The sequence below is a fragment of the Anastrepha obliqua genome, chromosome 5 (genome assembly GCF_027943255.1).
Source record: "Anastrepha obliqua isolate idAnaObli1 chromosome 5, idAnaObli1_1.0, whole genome shotgun sequence".
NCBI lineage: Eukaryota > Metazoa > Arthropoda > Insecta > Diptera > Tephritidae > Anastrepha > Anastrepha obliqua.
In genome coordinates this window covers 15,816,077-15,836,604 of record NC_072896.1, presented here as the reverse complement: position 1 = coordinate 15,836,604, position 20,528 = coordinate 15,816,077, and the positions used below count along the sequence as shown (strand labels likewise).

At 40.9% G+C, this 20,528-nt stretch overlaps 1 protein-coding gene across 1 annotated transcript; it reads left to right on the top strand.

The window, feature by feature from the left end:
- The first annotated feature begins 959 nt into the window (after nucleotides 1-959).
- On the top strand, nucleotides 960-17,283 carry LOC129247481 (collagen alpha-1(I) chain-like). The gene is made up of 11 exons (XM_054886617.1): nucleotides 960-1,086; nucleotides 8,259-9,784; nucleotides 9,850-9,924; nucleotides 9,986-10,096; nucleotides 10,168-10,428; nucleotides 10,494-11,411; nucleotides 11,465-12,040; nucleotides 12,101-12,371; nucleotides 12,431-13,446; nucleotides 13,555-14,124; nucleotides 17,140-17,283. The coding sequence occupies exons 1-11, from the start codon at nucleotides 960-962 to the stop codon at nucleotides 17,281-17,283; spliced, it is 5,595 nt and encodes a 1,864-aa protein (XP_054742592.1).
- Nucleotides 17,284-20,528: the final 3,245 nt, after the last annotated feature.

Here is a 20,528-nt window from a genome sequence, read left to right as displayed (position 1 = left end):
GAGTATTAATAAATGAAAACAATAATTCGAAATGTCAAAAAAAAAAAAATCGAAGATAAATTGTAAAGAAAAAAAATTCCAAAAAGACATAACTAGAATTTAAATTTTTAATTTAAGAACTCTATTTTCTTTGAATTTTTTTTTTAACTTTTTTTTTTGTTGCATTTTAAAAAATTAAATCGTTTTTGGAATACATTTTTTTAAATTTATTTTTGTATTTTATTATTCCGCTTTTTGATTTTTTTTATTGAACTAAATTGTTTTTTAAAGCAAATTGAATTAAATTTTGCTCAAAAAAGAAAAATAATAATAATAAAAATAAATAGTTTTCTTAACAAACAAATTAAATTTTTTTCCAAAAAAAATCTTAAAAAGACTCAGAGCTAATTGACTTTAAAAACTCCGAACTATAATTGAATGAATTTCGATGTAATTGAACTTTTTGTTTTAATATTCATTTTATTTCGCGTTACACTCAATCCTATAAATAAGTAAATTTTCAGAAAAATGTAGGATCATCTTAAATCTTTTGACATGGAATCGCTCATTTATCTCTAGCCATCGCCCTAATGCCCTTTGTGCTATGCATTCATGTCTTCAGTAGTAGAAAGATGATTTAGAATTTTTTTTTTTACTTACAAACGAGTTAGTTGAAAACTGCTGACAACGTAGGCCGGTTAACTTTAAACTTGACTTTTTTTCCACCTTAAAAAAAGGGGAGGTTTTTAGCCTAAACACTCTGTTTAGTCTTCTAAAAACATTTTTTATCCCAAAGGTATTTTTAATAGATTTATTTATTTTTAGCGCGCCCCACATTGTGAATCTATAAAAATGCTGTGCACCTTTTTCATAACAAACTTGTGAAACCAACTAGAATTTTACAATAAATTTCTATTTTGATGCGCTGCATTCACCAGACTTTTGGGTGAATCAGGACGGCATCAGAAATAAGTCGAAACATGATTTTTCAATGGAATTCCATGCTTCGAAAACATTTCAATGGATTTATAAAGATTAGCTTCTGCATCGTCATTGGCTTGGCATTTTTTGATATCGACTTAACAGTGGCAGCGGAATCTAAGGATGGTGAGTATTGTTGTTTTAATTTTACTCATTTTTTATGTACATATTTTTATTCAATTACAAATACAGAAAGTCACAAATCTCTAACTTAACCCAGATTTGAAATAGCTATGCATAGCTTTAAGCCAAAAATAAAAGTAGGTAGCAATGTGGCATGACATTTTTATCTCTGGAATTCAATCACCCCAATTTCCCCAATTTCTGATTGCTTCCATTTTCGCATAATGATAATATTTACATTTATTGCTGTACTCGCACATATTTACACACTTGCATATGTGTGTGTGTATGTCAGTGCGTTTCAAAGCCATTAAAAAGCGGCAAACTTTTATCGACGCCAAAGAGACAAATCGTTTGTGCTTAATTATCCAAACAGACTGCGGCCACACACACACTCATACAACTGCGTGACGATATCGGAAAACGAATCGCCAAAGTGTTAAAATTATGTGCAATGAACTGAACGATTTTTGTTTGTTATATAAATTCAAATCAGTCGTAAATTTTGTATGCTTGATGTGACGCCGAACATGCGACCAAGTATGTCAACTACGAGTGCATGCATAGAAATTTTGCAAATTATGATGGCGATGACGTTGACGTTGACGTTGATGGCAACATTGTAAGAATAGGAGTAGGTTCATATGGAAGTAAATTTTTACAAATTTATATGCATGTGCACATATACTGGGTGGTCCAAATGTAAGTAATTTGTAAAAAAAATGTAGTAAAATGCACAAAACTCAATTTCGAAATAATGGGTGCTGTTTTCTTTAGTGGTGGAGAGATTAAATTGGCAATACTCCTTTCTGTGACAGTCGATTCGAAAGTTTTTAATTTTTTGAGGTTAGTTTCTTCTTCTTGATGGGCGCGACAACCGCCTATGCGATTTTCAACGAGTTTAACAAAGCGCAGCTGGCTACATCTAACTAGCTTTTTTACGCACGATATGATTGCTTGCTCTTGACATATGTAAAGTCTCGAATTATGGTCTCTCGCCCATAAACCAGAAACAGTTGAGCCCTTTGAAGCCAAATTCGACTAATTTACTGATTCACTAATTTACTACGAAGATGGTTTGAAAATTGCAGCTTCTAAAAAACTCGCGGTAGTCAAACACCCGACATTTTTTGTTGAAACAATATTGCCATACAATTATCTGTCAAATAAAGTCAACATCCTGGATATTGAAAACATTTTTATGCGTTTCGTTTCCATTTAAGCTTCTTCGCCTGTAAGCAATCAAATGTAGAGTTATTCTTAATAAGCTGGCTAAGCAGTGCATTACGAACGTTCTCTGGACACAGAGGTATTCCTGGAAATTGCTTTGCAGATAAGTTGGCTAAGAGGGAAACTAGTCTTTAGTCAGTCAACTCTGCCCAGTATGTGACCATTATTTTATCCTTAGGAGAGCTCTGGATCAGATCGATCTTCAACACTTCTAAGCTATGAAATAAGACAATCATGATGAGGGACTTATAAAGTGTGATTTTGCTTGCATTTTGTTTAGTCCAATGTGACACTTGTAATGCCAGCTTCGCCAGTTTTAAATTTATCACTTCCTTCTGGCCTCCCACCGATAACACAAAATCACCTTCGATATTTAAATTTCTTTTCATGGATATTTCTAGTGTTGTCAGGTGCCATCTGACGTTTTCATTAGAAAGTTTGACAAATTAATCCATAAGCGTACTCAAAATGTTTAGTGTTTTTACAGACGATTTAAAATTTTTTTCCGAAAAAAAGGCCGCAAATGTGGCACCAATTCGTTGCTTCTGAACATTTCCTGCTATTCAGCTGCTTCCAAACTTCTGCTTGTGTGATTCCGAATGGACTTTTTTTAGGCACTACTTTGCTCCAAATCTCTATCTTTGCACTATTTCGTTTGTACATGTCATTTCCTGTCTTTTTTTGTGAAATTTGCCACATTAATAGCATCGAAACTAGAACTCGCATAATTTCAATGAAAAGTATTTTATTCGAAAATTTTCGGCAACATTTGATATCTTTCTTATAAATTGAAGAAGAATAGCAGATGCTTTTTGTGTCACGTGAGCTGATATGTTCGACCACGGAAGAAATTTTTTTCGGTTTGACAACTAAGACCATACGATGAAGTATTGTCATGACATCATTCACAGTATGGTTCTGCGCTGTCTAGTACGACTTAGCTACGTCATGGTTTTTACTGTAACAATGCATTACTGTAATTTTGAAAATAACATGTGCTTCCAAAAGATATGTGCACTCGGATCACCCAGTGTGAACATTAGGCCGGGTTTCATTTTTTTTTGCATTGCTTCGGCGACTGAAGTATTCTACTGGGGACTGCGATAAAATTGTGAGACATAAAACTTAAATGAATTTCAAGCTTTCTATATTTTAATTTTATTTATTAATGCCCAAGAGTGCGAGAAATTAATTTTTTAGATGTTTTTTTGTTCAAAACTCTCCACTAAAGAGCATAGCATCAGTTAGAATCTAGAGTTTTTCACTTTTTTTTAGGATGAGGGGGCTTAAAATGTCTAATGCATCATCAAACCTACTGTCGCAGCAATGGTATGAGCGGGGACTAAAAAACTCCCCCTCGTTTGGAACCGTCGCCCACCCTGGAATTGCTTTCGCATTACTCCAGAGTAGCGTTCAGTCTTCCTTATTACAAGGTCTATGCTTGTCTGACTGTGTCCCGGTCCCGCTTTTTTATACGGAGAATTTGTTCCGCGAACCCACTGATGGTTTCCAACGTTTCTGCGCTACTTAACATATTGTCGATTTCATTTTCCCGGTGGTCTAAGGCTCGAAAATTTAGGGTATTTTTTTTTAGAACTTTTTTTTACAATAAAAAAAATGAAAGAAAATATTTAAAATTTCTAGGATTTTTATTTAACTTCTTTTACATACAAAAATGAAACATTTTGTTTTTTTAATTTTAATAATTTAAAAAATGGCGCTGAAGTTTAACCTCCCGAAAAAATGGACCTGTACGGTGTTGTCCATTTTGGCTCTTCTATTTATCTGAAACACTAAAACTAAAAAAATTATTCATCAGTATGACTGTAGCTATGTCCCGTACTAGAATAAAAGAAAGAATATTTGGCAAAATGGCGCGGTTTTGAATTTGACACTCTAAAAATCGTTTTTTTTTTCAGTTTGTTAATCAAAAAAATACGAAATAAATGAAATAATAATATGAGTCTAGTACGGGCGATAGCCATTGATATTGTGAACAACATATTAAAATTTCAGACGACTCAGTTAAATGGGCCGACCGCCCGACCGAAAAAAGTCCTTTCGAGATAAATAAGCGCGCCGACCGCTCTCTACCTAGTTAATGGGCTATAGAAGCTATAATATTGGGAATTTATGCATGAAAATTTCACAGTATCTTCTTAAGATACTATAATTTCGAAATATCGAAAAAAACCCAAAAAGTAGATTTTTTGAAATTTCTAGACCACCGGGACACTGTGGTGTCAGCTGGTGCCTGTTGAAGTATGTGGCCCACTTGTTTTCGATTTTTCCAATGAATCATAAGACGAAGTGGCAGCTTATGAAAAAATAAAAGACGCAACAACTAATGTAATGGTATTTATTCAATATATCCAATGGTCTAATTACAATGTACAACACAAAAAATAAAAAAGGTTCTGACAATGGGGTCTGGTAGAGGAGACAAAAAAAATATATTCGTGTATCTACGATTTCAAGCAGTAAATGTTTTCTTTAGAATCACATATAATTTTTTACCTAATAATTAAATATATAAAATTAAGGATAAGTACATACCCGCATACGATTCAATTTATGAAAACCTGGTTTTCGAATTTGAGCCAAGATTTGGAGGGTAAATTCAAAACTTGAAGTAGGAATTTTTTTTCTTGACTAAGCCTATATTAGGGCGGGTCGATTTAAAAATCGCTCATTGCTCTGTGAAAATCGTATTCTAGGGATCAAAATAAGAAACTTTGCCAAAGGAACCATACCTCTAAAACGAATTCTGATGTCCCCCAATTTCGGTCGAACGAAAAATCCCACTTTGACCCATTTAGAGTGCTCCAATCGAGTCCAAATGTATGTCCGACCCCCACTAACTTTGGACGGCCGATCCACCCATGCCAGTGGCACACCCCCTGGAACTCCCCTGGGGGGTTCCATATACAATCATTTCAAAATATCACCATTTTTGGCCCTTACATGAGAAAAGAAACTAAAAAGTTCGACCCAAATTGGGGGACATCAGAATTAGTTTTAGAGGTATGGTTCCTTCGGCAAAGTTTCTTATTTTGATCCCTAGAATATGATTTTCACACAGCAATGGGCGATTTTTTTGCCTCCGCACAAATCAACCCGGCCTAATATATATTTTTCAGAAATTAAAAAAAAAATTGTTTAATTCATTTTTTTATAATATAAATATATGCACGTGTTCATAAGACATGACAATTTGTCGTCTGCCACTTTCCTGATATAAATATAAATAAAATAACCAATTAGTTAAATTACGCCATCAAATAATTTCTATAGCGTAAAGCTGAATACAAAAAACCTAAATTTTTTTTTGAAATTTTCATCGTTTTCTCCATTTAATGCGCTTATAATTTATTTTTCTGTTGATTCTGTTTTTTCAAAATAAATACTTCTAAACTCAGCCAGTACAGGAAATCCTCCAATAAAATGCTACAGATTTTCTTCATCGTTCAGATTGCAGAGGCTGCACATTTTTGAAACGTGTCCGAATTTATTGGCATTTAAGATAAGCGGGCCACATCGTACTTTGAAAATGATTGAGGTGTCTTCAATCCGCATTCCTTCTTTAATTTAGGCTGAACCCTTTGTTTAGTCTAAGTATTTGTATATGCGTGATGCACTTCCAAGTGCCTTTTCGCTTTGCACTCTGGTGTGTTTGGCCTTTAGTTCTGTCAGCAACTATATGCAAAGGCTGTGCCACTGCGTACTATTGATGCATAAGAGATTGATGAGAAAAAGTATATTCCAAAGAAGTATTCTTTTGGCAAGGTTAAATAGAATTCTTCCTGTAATATCTCCTGCTACAGTTATTTTAAATATCAAATATATATGTACATGTATGCTGTTATAAATTTTTTATAAAATTAAAAAAATCGAATTATTTATACATAAAAATAAAATTGATTGGGGAATAATAACGAAAATTAAAAATATGAATGCTGGAAATCCATTTTAGAGCTACGCTAAGGTGAAACAAACTCAGTTATATTTTTTAAGAACCAATTGCCCCGCCCTAATGTACATACATGAGTTCATTAATAAGATATTGAGTAAAAAATTGGAAAACCTGTCAAATTGCGAAAATCATTAGGAGCGCTCATCAATTGAGTAGCAACTTCATGCACTCTGCATGCATCCATCCAAACTGCAAAAAAATAAATAAAAAATAAAGTAATAATAATAATAACAATAACAATGCATACTCCGCATTTCTGTTTATCGATCGAACTGATTTTTCAATTCTTGACGTTCGCTCGCATTTACTAATCACTGTCATTGCTTTGAAATGTGGCAAATGTGTAGAATCTTGTTAGGCGCTGCCGACTTTTTTGTGCCAATGACCAATTGGTGTGTCATTGACGTCACTGATCGATTGCTGCAAAAGGCGTTGAAGGTCGTTCATCGTGATCCAATTTTTCAATCGAATAGTTAAGCTTTGGATTTGTCAAAGACAAAATAACGTTGTTCGAGTAGATTATTATTATTATTTTTTATCAGTAGGTACCTTGAAAAGCGCTAGACAGCCAGGTGGCCATGGATTTGTTTAGCTGCCTTTGATGTAACACACCGATGGGAGCAATTAAGAGATTAAATTGTGTTCGATTTTGATGGTTTCCTTTCAACTTTTCTTTCTTTGTATTTTTAAATGGTTAACAACGGTTCTTTTTTTTCAAAATTTAAGGCAGTATTTTAAAAAGGTCATCATAAAGCTGCACCCCACAAATAGGAGAAGGAGCTCAACCAAACACCTAACAGAAGTGCGCTAATTATTTATTTTTATTATATTTTTTTGTTTTTTTTAAAGGTTATTCGAAATTTATGTCTTTAGTCTTGAGTCATATTTCGGGCAGTGCAGGAGTTCTGCACTGGAAGAACTTCTGATATTTTTAGGCCATCAATTTTCGAGGTCTTTATACGAAGAAAAATGCTGATCAGCTCGAGCATGTGCCAAAGCTGAGCGAAGGAAATCATAGTCGCAAGTAGTAGCGGAATCTATTGTGATGTCAAAATCTCTATGCAAGGATGTCTAATTTATTCCAATTTTATAGCTCTTCTTCTTCTTCTAATTTCATAGCTCTAAAATCCTATTATTTGTGCTGGAAGAAGTGGTCTCACCCAAATATCCTGATTTTCTTTTACTGAAATTGGATTTTACTGGCAGAACTGTGAGCCCCTGTTCTCTTCCCTTTACTGTAAAGTTTTCATCATCTTGTGGTCTCTTATCCGCCGAGTCCGGTGTCAAAGTGTAACTTAGCTAAGTAGACAGATCCCATCTTGTTTAAGGGGTGAGCCTGCTTTATAGGCTTCAAAAAATCGATTTTTTCGTGGATTTTTTTGGGAAGAAAAGAAATATTCCATTGAAACGAAACTTTCAGGTTTTATTATTATATATTTCAGCAATCTTCTCAAATTTTTTCATTAAAATATATGTCATATTATGCCTGGTACAAGATAATTTAATTCCGAATACAATTAATGTTATCTCGTTTTGATAGGAACTTTTTCCCTATCTTTCCCGCCAATTAGGAAAACTTGTAAAAATAAAAAACCGAGAAATCGCATTTCGGGCAAACCGGCCGCTCGTATATCGTATGTATCGTTGCTTGCTCACAATTTCTTCTGTAACTCCAAAAATATTTTGAATTTGTTTCTGAAATTTTGAGGGCACTATCTTGGATAGTTTGGGAATACATTTATGCAAAAAAAAAATCGATTTTTTGAAGCCTCTAAAGCAGGCTCCCCCCTTAAGCGAAACTCTTTCATTTTTGGTTCACATTGCAGAAGTAATGCAAAGAGTAACTTGACACAATTTGGCTCTAAATAGGCAAACTCGTATATTAAGTAAAACTTTAGCGTTTCAAGCGCTAAAAAATTATGACAAAACTTTTTTTATGCATCTTAGTAATTTTCATGCATTCTCATTTCAGATAGCTTTGTGGACTTGATTCGCGAATTCGGCCTACCCGATCTGCCGCCCGGCATCATTGGAGTGCCGGGTATCTGCGGCAACGAACGTAATCCCTATCAGGTGTACAGTACGCCGGCTTTTCGCATCACCAAAGATGCCATACTCACCGTACAAACCGCACAATCCTTCCCTAATGGCTTTCCTACGGACTTTTCAATCATTTTGGCTCTGCGCAGTAATCAAACGAACCCAACAAAAGCGCCCGTTTTCACTATATATTCGGACGAGAGTGAGGAGGTGCTCTCGCTTAATCTGGGCAAAGAGATTAGTCTTAGTTATGAACAAACCGATGCTACATTCAATCAACGTAATACCATTAATTTTGGCATTGGCTTTAGTGACACGAATTGGCATCGCATCGGTGTAAGTGTAAAGGGGAAGGCGGCAACTTTGGTAGTGGATTGTACGAAACAGGTGACGCGACGTTTGGAACGTTCTCGCGGCAGTACTATCGCTACAAATGGGCTAATACTTACCGGCGTACAAATGACAAATGACGAGGGATTTTTTACCGGCGATGTGCAACTGATGGCCATTGTAGATAGTCCAGATGCGGGTTATGAGGTGTGCACGCGGTATGCGACACCGTGTATGCAACAAGGCAGCTTTACGATGGAGCGGTACGTAAGCGGTGTAGGTGGTGATGCAGATGGTGGCAGACGTACAGGTGGCAGTTGGTCGTGGTCATCATCGAGCAGCAGCAGCAGTACTGGTCAGGGAAGTGGTGGTGCGGAAGGCATTGATTTGAGCAGATCTGCGCTGGGTATTGGTGATGGTGGAAGGAGCGTAGCTGGTGGAGCGGCAAGTGAACGGATTAGTGGTGTAGGCAGCAGCTCGCAAGCGAATGCACCACATTTCCAAATCACCAGTTCCCGAAGCTATGAATCTACCCCAATGGTTAATGCAGGAGGTTTAGTTGGAAACCTTCAAGTAGGCGAGGCTCAAAATGGTCAAGAGTTGGGAGCTTATGGTACTGGCGGCAGTGCGGGTAATGGATTCCCGCTTGGCGGAAATTCTGCTGAATCTGGCGCTACCGGCAGTGCAAGTGCTGCGCTACCATTCGATGAGCAAGGTTTTGAGGATTATGCCATTGAGGGTAATGAAGGTGTAGATTTTAACACATACGTAGATCTTACAACACCCACGACACTTGAAGCTCCTGACACAATTGATGACACCGATAATAAAGATACAAGGAAGCAGGTAGACGATGATGCAAAAGAACGTCGTGTGAACTCCACGGATGCTGACGCAACAGATGTTAATCGTAAGCCAGATAGGCGTAAAAACGGCTCGAGAACGAATTCTACAGATCCAAGTTATGTCATCGGCGGTGGTAATACAATCTGCTACCCCGGTCCGAGGGGCTATACTGGCACTCCAGGACCACCAGGCGAACCGGGCTATAAGGGTGAAGCTGGCCGCGATGGCTTGGCTGGCACTCCAGGTATTCAAGGACCACCAGGGCATGTTTTTGTTGTTCCGGTAGGTGTTATTAATAAATAAATAAAAAATCTGAACATCTAAATATCTGATATTTATTGTCACAGCATGCCCAAGGGGGCAATGAGAAGGGTCCAGACTCACAAGCTGAAGCCCTAAGGCAAATGATATCCCAGCACATGGCAAGTATTCGAGAACATTGCAATTTTATTTCAAATTTTTTTATACGCCTATTGCTTTCAGATGGCTTTACGTGGTCCGGAAGGTCCTATGGGTCTTACAGGACTGCCAGGCCCCCCTGGTGTGCCCGGTCAGCGTGGCGATAAGGGTGAACCCGGCGATGTTGGTGAACCGGTAATTAAATTTTTTTCCATTCGCCTCATTTAGCATATTGACCTAACGTTTAGAATGTTTACCTTCGACAGGGCTTACGTGGTTTGCGTGGACCTGTTGGTTCGCCGGGCCGTGATGGACGACGCGGTCGTTCTGGAAGAGATGGTGAACGTGGCTCTGTGGGACCACAGGGACCGAAAGGTGAAATCGGACGAATGGGTCCGATTGGTTTGCCAGGTGAAAAGGGACATCGAGGTTTGCCAGGTATAACTGGTGAAAAGGGTCAACAAGGTGTCGAAGGTCACCCGGGAGAAGAGGGTCCGCCAGGTTTGCCTGGTTTACCAGGTGAATTGGTAAGTTTACTGAAAAATTAATTTTTAGTTAATTTAACATAAATTTTTATTGCATCTAACTGTAGGGTCCTCGTGGATTTCCAGGACCGCGCGGTTTCCCAGGTCCTGCTGGTAATCCAGGCTTGCAGGGTGCAGAAGGACCCCAAGGTGCCAAGGGCAGCACTGGTTTAATGGGCCCATCTGGCCCTCCAGGACAAATTGGTGCAAATGGTCCTCCTGGGGCACCTGGTCCGCAAGGCAATCTTGGTCCACCAGGCATAGCTGGACCACCCGGTAAACCTGGCCTTCCTGGTTTGCCTGGAGCTGATGGTGCTCCAGGTCATGCGGGTACACCGGGCGCAATCGGTCCAAAAGGTGACCAAGGCATGCAGGGTGTTCAAGGACCTGTAGGTTTTCCTGGTCCTCGTGGTCTCAAAGGTGATGATGGTCAACGCGGTTCACCAGGTGATAAAGGTGATAATGGCGAAAGAGGGTTAGATGGTGAAAAAGGTGATGCTGGTTTGCCTGGTGAACGTGGAACTCCTGGTGCACCCGGCAGTCCAGGTCCAGAAGGTCCCGAAGGTCCAAAAGGTTTTGAAGGTCCTCGAGGTGAAACAGGATCACAAGGCTCAACCGGCGAAAAGGGCAAACAGGGGCCACAAGGATTTCAAGGTTACCCTGGTCCGTCTGGTGATAAGGGTGATAAAGGAGCGACTGGTACTGCAGGGCCAGTGGGTATAAAAGGCGAGCGAGGGTTACAAGGGCAATCAGGTGAGCGCGGTGAGATGGGTCCTAGAGGTTTTCGTGGTTCAAGAGGAAGACGAGGTGGTGATGGCAGTCCAGGTCCAAAAGGCGACACAGGCCAACCAGGTGCACCCGGTCTTCAAGGCGAAACTGGACCTCAGGGTACAGAGGGTCCTCGTGGTTTTATTGGTTTGCCGGGTTCACCAGGCGCAGATGGCAAAAATGGTGTCATGGGCCCTCCTGGCGAGCGGGGACAACCTGTAAGTTGAATCAACATGAGCTTGAATTATTAATATTTATTTCAATATTTTAGGGAGAACCAGGAAAACCCGGGCCTCCTGGAGAGTCTGGCGTCATAGGTCCACGTGGTGCTCCTGGTGAGCTAGGTCCTATCGGCGAACCCGGTATACCAGGCCTTCCAGGTTTGCCGGGAGAAGCCGGTTTACCGGGCGAGGCTGGCAAAGAAGGCCCCCCCGGCCCAATCGGGCCAATTGGACTACCCGGGCCACAAGGTCCTACCGGACTTCCTGGATTCCCCGGAGAGCGTGGCCATCAAGGGCAACCAGGACTTCCCGGGCTTAAAGGAGAGCAAGGTTTGCTAGGTGGTCCCGGATATCCTGGTGACAAGGGTCAGACGGGCGAACCAGGTCATCCTGGTGCACAAGGTCCACCTGGAAACCCAGGACCACCGGGTAGTGCCGGCTCACCAGGGGCCAAAGGTGAACCCGGAGATAAAGGACCTATCGGACCATCTGGTAGAGACGGTTTAACTGGTATGCGAGGTTTACCAGGACCACCAGGTCCACAAGGCACGCCTGGAGAAGATGGTGATAAAGGAGAGACCGGGCCGCCTGGTGAAAAGGGTTTGAAAGGAAATAGAGGCGAAATTGTGAGTAAAAAATAATTACCTTAAAATTAATTTAGTAAATGCAATATAAATATGCTTTAGGGTCCAATTGGCTCAACAGGAGCCCAGGGACCGCGCGGAGAGTCTGGACCACCTGGACCACCAGGAGAAAAGGGCCCACCAGGAGAAGCTGGGCGAAGAGGCATAAAAGGAGAAGATGGGAAACCAGGTCCACCAGGACCACTAGGAAAACCAGGCATTCAAGGTTTGCCAGGACCAGCTGGCCTTAAGGGTGAGCGAGGTGATGATGGACTAATGGGCCCAATAGGACCTCCGGGTTCTCCAGGAGAGCAAGGCAGACGAGGATTGAAAGGTACACAATTTCTTTCATATACTTTTAAAAGGCAAGTAATAAGAGCAGTTTAATTGAAGGTGCTCCTGGACAGCAAGGGAAACCGGGACCACATGGCCCACAAGGAATAACCGGAGCAGATGGTCCTCAAGGACCACCAGGAGCAGTAGGTCCTACAGGTAAACCAGGCGAGACAGGGCCAGCAGGACCCAAAGGAGAACAAGGCAAATCTGGACCAATTGGCCCACCTGGCCGTATAGGCATGCAGGGCCAGGAGGGTCCAAAAGGAGCTGTGGGGCCACGCGGCTATCCAGGCGCAAGAGGCGAACCGGGTTTGATGGGTCCAAAAGGCGACGTAGGAGCTGTTGGCGAAGATGGTAAACCTGGCGAGCAAGGCCCAATCGGAGATATGGGTCCGGAAGGTAGGATTGGGGAGCCAGGCCCACCAGGACGGCAAGGGCCAGAAGGACCTGCAGGTTTGCAAGGCAGTCCCGGACCGATTGGCGATAAAGGAGATAAAGGGGATCTGGGATCGCAGGGTCCACAAGGAATTTTAGGTCCGCAGGGTCTACCAGGTTTGCAAGGGCCGCCAGGTAGGAGAGGGCTGCCAGGCGAAGTTGGTGAAACAGGTGTGCCAGGTCCAGAGGGAGTGCCAGGAAAGGAGGGCAGCATTGGTGAACCCGGACCGGCAGGACCCAAAGGTGACCGCGGCAGACGTGGTCCAAAAGGACATCGTGGAGAGTTAGGTATGGTGGGCCTGAAGGGTGATCAAGGCGAGAAAGGTGATCGCGGTTTTCGTGGACCACATGGACCAGAAGGACGCAAAGGCGAACCAGGGTTAGTAGGACCCATTGGACCCAAGGGCAATGATGGCCCACAGGGACCACCTGGAACAAACGGACCGCCCGGACCGAAAGGAACAGAAGGACCAGCTGGCAATAAAGGTGACATGGGACCACCAGGACCAGCTGGACCGCCTGGCGCACCAGCTGAGGCACCACTAATACCACCCGAACTGCTTTTCCAAATGCAACAATACTCCACCACAAAAGCGGAAATACGAAGACGACGCGATGTTGATATACTCGACGATTTAGTGCCTTTCGAGGAAGATGATGACTTCAATGAAATAATGGGTGTATTTTCGCCACACGAACAAACCAACACCGAGCAGCACAAGAAAACAAAAAGAAGGCGAAAAAAGAAACCCAGCGCTCATAGCGATTCGAGTGGCAAATTGGTGGACATGTACAGCGCCATCTACAGCATGCGACAAGAAATGGATCGGATGCGCAAACCAACCGGTACACAAGACAACCCGGTGCGTACGTGCCGTGATCTGCACTATGCACATCCACAATTCGAGAACGGCTGGTACTGGATCGATCCGAATGCAGGCATGCCCGATGATGCCATCTACGTGTACTGCAACATGAGCGCCGACGGTGAGACATGCATTTACCCAGACGCACACACTGCCGAAGCGCCAGTGGTGCCGCGGCGTTCATCTGGCAGCCCAGACTGGTACTCTCGTCTTAGTGATGGCGCGAAAATCGCATATGACGGTGTGGGCACAGTTCAATTGACCTTCTTGCGTTTGCTCGCCGAGGAGGGATATCAGAATTTCACATATGAATGCAGAAATTCAGTGGCTTGGTACAGTGAAGCGGACGGTGGCTATACGAAGGCGCTGCGGCTGTTGGGCGAAAACGAAATGGAAATCGCACGCGAAGGCACGCCTATACAACCCGAAGTGTTGCGGGATGAGTGTCAGGTAAATTAAATATCTTTTTTTATGGGGAAAGTTCGTGTTTAGAGGAGTTTGAGGTAGAGGCAAAAATTTGGCTTTCAAGTGACAACAAAATTTGAATGTAAAAAAACATGAGCATAATGAAGGCGAATGCGAATAATACTGATGATATCTTCAGTTCAGTCTAATTTTCAAGTGGCTCAGAAATCGCTTTGATTTTTCACATTTTTTTCTGCTGACGGTATTGGGTGTTTTCTTCCATATAAAAAAATTTTGAGTAGGCGTTAAATGGCGAAAATGCACAAGATCGTGTTCGGAAAAAATTTCACAAAAATCGGTGTAATTTTTGATCTACTTGAAACTTGACCTTTATTCTAGCAAAATTCAGCGATCTATAAATCAGACCAGCCTCTTTTATATTCGACCAGCTTCTCAGACCATATCTTTCCAGCGCTCTTGATAAGAGAGCTAGAACCACTTGTCACCTATGCCTCCTTTGTTTGATGACTGAGAGCCAACTCATCAGCATCATCGCTTGACACTTAGAGCTCTTTGTGAGCTCCGGTCAGCTGCTCGTGGGACCTCCATACATCTCGATCGCTTGCGATTTTTTTCCATTACCTTATTCCAAGTTTATTGATGTCCGCATCTAGTTCGTCGGCCCATCTTGCTCTCGGTCTTCCTCTTGATGTAGTGTTGAACGCTCTAGCTTCTACAATTTTCTTTTGCGCCTTGGTACTGTTTATCTAAGTATTTTTTTTGTTACGTTCAAGGACAAAATCAGCACAGTCACGAGTATACTACTAAGAGTAAATGTGCACCTTTTTAGTCAATAACATTTATGAATTTTTGAGAAATTTAAATTTTTCCTCGATTTGTAGTTTGGGGAATGCTGCTGGAGTGACAGCCCTTTTTTTGATTTTTTTTTGTCGGGACGAGAGTGCACTGTTTGAGATGCCTAACTTTTCCATGTGCTTCGCTCATAGAAAGTGGCCTGTCATCAGTCCAATCAGCTGCCTACAGTCCCTTCTACTTAATGAAAGGGAATAAGATTTGCGATAGTCGGTCGAATATATAAGATAACATTAGTTTTGTCCATCTGCAGCCTCTCTCAATGGCGGAACAGGCTCCGCTCATAGAAGCTAGACTCAGAGCCCATCCTAACTAAAGAGTCAGAGGTCTCGTTACCCGCGATACCCACGTGTCCCGGGACACACGTTAGCATCAGGATGTTATGTGTACTGACACAGTTCAGACTGTATTTACAAGGCTCAACGGCCTTAAGGTGGTTGGACGCCTGTCTAAGACCATGAGCGCAGCTTTGCAATCACACATACAGATCTGCCTCTCCATCTGTTTACCATAACAAAGTTTATTGCTTCTTAAACGCGATAGTCCTTAGTCTAATATAAATACGGGTCGATCCGGTATTTGTAAAAATAAACTTCACCAGCTCTATTTCACAAGGCTCTCTCAAGAAAGTTCAACAAATGTTTAAACCCAAGAAGTAGACGCGAGTATGGCGCTATGGGAGGACCGGTGGTTTGGCTACGCCTCTATTTTGCACACTCTGAATAGTCACAAAGAAGAAATAGACTGTTCTACTCCTAGACTCACCTTCGACAGGCTCTTCAAGACGTGCATACCGTGAAGAAGAGAGACACCAAGGCCATGGAGAAGGGGGGAATTAAATTTTTATTTAAATTTTAGATGCTTCCAAGCTAGACGATAAGGTTGGATATGGAGTATTTTCGAAGGAATTCGGATTGGAACTATCCGTTCGACTACCAGAAGCTGAAAAAGAAGTGGCTGCGTATCTGAATATCCCAATGCCGTAACAAAAACTTCTTCTTCTTAATTGCGCGATAACCGCTTATGTGATTTTGGCCGAGTTTAGCAAAGCGCGCTAGTCGTTTCTTTCTCGTGCTAACCGGCACCAGTTGGACATGCCAAGCTAAGTCCTTCTTCACATGGTCTTTCCAACGCAGAGGAGACTTTCCTCTTCCTCTGCTACCACCAGATGGTACCGCATCGAGTACTTTCAGAGCCATTCGGACGACATGACCCAGCCAACGTAGCAGCTGGATCTTTATTCGCTGCGCTAAGTCTATGTCGTCATAAAGCCTATCGCCTGCGATATTCACCTTTGCCAACGTGCGAAGGTCTAAAAATCTTGCGCAGAATCTCTCTCTCAAACACTTCAAGTGGCACCTCATCGGATATTGCCATAGTCTAAGTTTCTGCGTCATACGTTAGAACACGCATGATGAGAGCGTTGTAGAGTATTAGTTTTGTTCGTCGAGAGAGGACTTTACCACTCAGTTGCCTACTTAATCCAAAGTAGCACTTGTTGCTGGTTCGTAACAAAAACTACTACAAATATATTCTTGGATAGCCAGGCGGTCATCAAATCAATGAATGCGGCTGTACTAAGTTCAGAGATTAGGGAGGCAGCCCTAACTGATATTAGTGTCGTATTCAAGGTTAGCCTAATTTAGGTTCTGGGGCACAGAGATATTGAAGGAAATTGAAACTACTCTTCAACTACTCAAGAGACGAGATATCGAAAGTCGTGGCTTGTATTTGGGAGGCACTCCCTTGCTTTGCAATTGTCCAGCCTTAGCTAAAATTAGGGCAGGTTTTCTGGGAAATTATTTTTCCAATTCCCTGTCGGAGCTGATGGGATCAATCCTGTGCTTCATAAAAGCAACGGACCTGTAAGATCTAAGTGAGTTGGCTGTGTAGACCAACTACCACCATTTTTTTGTTTTTCCTTGTTTACTCCACTCGGGAGCATAGGGCCACGACAAGGTTCAGTCTTGCGTTGGTTTCGTTCAACTGTTGTTGATTTCTGACAGGGTAGGTGATTAGCCTGCCGCTACACCATAACTTAACCTTATCTTTAATGTTTACAATTTCTCGTGGACGGCAAATATTTTGAGCGTCCGTCACTCTAAGATAAAAAACTGTTAACCATTCACTGCCTTAGAACTACGCTTAAGATTTAAATGTATTCTAAATTTTTCTCTCGTTTTTCAGAAGCCCAACACGCTAGGCGAGACAGTGTTGCTGGTGCGCACACAACGCCTCAACTATCTGCCATTGGTGGACTTCTACCCGCAGGACTATGCGCGATTGGATCAAGCGTTTGGCTTTAAGGTGGGACCGGCGTGCTTTAAATGAGAAGGCAAAGGCGAATACTCTATAATGACGACAATTCAAACCAAAACCGACGAAGAGAGTTAGAGAGAGCGAAGTAGCGAATAAGAGAGCGAGCTGAGAGAACTTCAAATATTTATATATAGTAAAAATATGCCAACAGTTAAGAGTTAATTACATTATAAGCATAGCAGATTTTTAACCGAATCGACTGCCATAATTGTAGAAGAAATTTATAAGCATTCGGTTAGTTGTAAGTGTATTTAGATTTAAAAAATAACTACTTTTAATAGTAAAAACTATATTAAGCTGAGAGAGTCTTTTGTTGTTAAGAACAAAAAGTTGTTTTTTCTACAAAAAATTAATATAAAGTTTTGCTAAAAAGTTGCGAAAGAAAACCTAAATTATTACAAAAGGCAAAGGAAAAAAACCTCATTTAAAAAACATGGAAGGTCACTTAAAAGTCTTAAAAAAAATAGTCTATTTCATAGCAAAATGTGGCTCATACAGCTGCTATGCGCAATTTCATATTTTTATTTGTACTTACTTTTGCAGCGGCACGTAAACTTTTTGAATTGTACACAATTTTTCAACACAAACATTTTTTGATATCCTGTCTTCGACGCCACCAACACCCACACACACACACACTTGACTATTTTCATTTGCTTATGTCGATTTTTTTCACTATTTACATTTTTTTGCTCTAGCACATTTTTCACTTATTCATTTATTCAGAAATCGTCACAATCATTCGCACAGCTTTTGTTTTTAATGTGCGCCCCACACCTCCTCCCGGGAGCGTTGCTATTGTCGTTTAGCGTTGCAAGGCAAGGATTAGTGCAACACTCTATGCATAAACACTTGAGCTGAATAGTGTAGTTATACGTACGTGCGTACGTATGTATGTGCGGGTATGTAGAGGGAAAAATGCTTCGAATTTACTCAGCGGTGAAAAATTCCTTTTGCCTTTGGTGCTTTTTTCAAATGACGCTTCTAAATACCCAATGTTTTGCTAATGCATTTTTACTTTAGGGCATTAGTACGCATTCACCAAAAATTCATATTTTTTTACATGATTCATAAAAAATGCACACTCACACACTTGCACACACATACACGTACACAGCCAAACACATTCATCAAGCAACCGAACATTCATTCCATTTAATTTGGTCTCTTTTTTATTTTTGCATCTTTTAGTTAAATTCTTGCGCCATTTTTCACACTCAAAAATTTACAAACGGGATAGCACTTCATTTCATTTGGCGTCCAGTGGGGAAAAAAAGTAGAAAATCACATTAAAAGGATTGTAATTCCAGCGCCTAAACAAATAGTCGAAAAAATGCTGAATTATTTGTAATGCGAAATGTATCAAATTCGTCTGTGCTGTTGAAAATGTATGAGGAATGGCGAGAGCTGCAAATGGACATACTTTTCGCTTGGCATTGGTGTGGGGAAATATTAAAAATCTTGAGTAGAAATGAATGACTCTGCTTGTGGTTGATTAAGAATACAAACTTTTATAGAATTGCTTTAACTATATCGCGATAGTTTCTTCTTCAGAAGCTTGGACGATGGCGATATCCGATGAGGCGTCTCTTGGAGTGATTCAAAGAAAGATTGTGCGAAAGATTTTTGAACCTTTACACATTAGTGGCGGTGAGTATCGTAGGCTATATGGAACAATGAGCTGTATGAACTACACGGCGACATAGACATAGTACAGTTAAGGAATGTCGTCCGAATGGATACAAATGCTCCGGCTCTGAAAGTATTCGATGCGGTTCCAGCTGGTGGTAGCAGAAGAACAGGAAAGCCTTCTGTGTTGTGCGTTGGAAAGATCAGGTGGAGAAGGACTTGTCTTCACTCAGTGTATCCAACTGGTGCCAGTTAGCACAGTCGGTGCGGAAACAGTCGATGAAATCACGATTTTTCTTCAGAGTATGAGAATCGTTGACAGGCCCGACCTTCGGGTACTTTTTCCCCCGGGCCCGGAGTTTTCAGAGCGGCCCGGACTCGAGGGTAATTCCAAGAAATTTCCTGCTTGAAAAAATATAGTAAATAATACTTCTACCAGAGTTCTGCGCTTTATCAAGGATCAAAGACTACCATCGTTCTTGTTCAACCAGTGGCGGATCTACCTAATGGCTTTTTGGGCTTCAGCCCAGGGCCCCGTGGTTGCAAAGGGCCCCCAGCCACCAATAAAAATAAAATACGAATGCCCTACAAGACGCACTGATATTTTACTACCACACTCACATTAGTTTTCTACTAAAAACACTAGACGGCCAGAACCGTTTAAACGGTTAAGTGCCAACTAATTAAGTACTCACACTTTTTGACAGTGCTGATCCTGCGCTAACATAAACATTGATACTTGACTTTATATATGTTCTTTTGTTTGCACACGTGTGCAAGAGAGCTGCGACCGAAACCAACAATATCGTACTTACAAAACAGTATATGAGGAAGTTATTGATAAGCAAACAGATAGTGAAACAAATTTTAAATCAAATAAATAACGACGACACAAAGTATTATTAAATTGTGATGGATTCAACTCCAGATCTGTCTCACAATGACCAATTTGCTATTGTATTACGATACTGTTTTCAGGGAAATGTGTACGAGAGATGTGTCTCATTCATCAAAATTAGTAGTCATACTGGTTTACACTTATTTAATATTCTACAAGACTTTTTAGAAAAAAATGGGCTGGTACTGGATAACTGTTGGGGACAGTCTTATGACAACGCAGCCAATATGTCGGGTCAGTACAAAGGTGTCCAAGCATTAATTAAACAAAATAGTAAAAGCGCGGATTATGTACCATGTGCTGCACATTCCCTTAACCTAGTTGGTGAAGAATGTGTTAAAGTTGCAACCGAAATTGTAAATTTTTTTGGAGTGGTGCAAAAAATATATGTTTTCTTTTCATCTTCAATCCACAGGTGGGAATTTTTACATCGTGAAATGTAACTAAAATATACGTTAAAAAGTTTAAGCCAAACCAGATGGTCTTGTCATTATGAGGCTGTCAAAGCCTTAAAAAATCATTATTCTGAAATTATGAAAATTTTAAAAACTTTTAACGAAAATGAGGATAAGAAAGCTGATTTCAGAAAAGAGGCACGAAGTTTATTTGATAAACTGGCGAAACTCTCATTTGCAATTTTTATCACATTTTGCGAAGAAATTTTGGAGAGGTTTCATGTAGTAAATAAAAAAATACAGAGTCCTGGCTTAAATATATGCGAAGGCTCTAA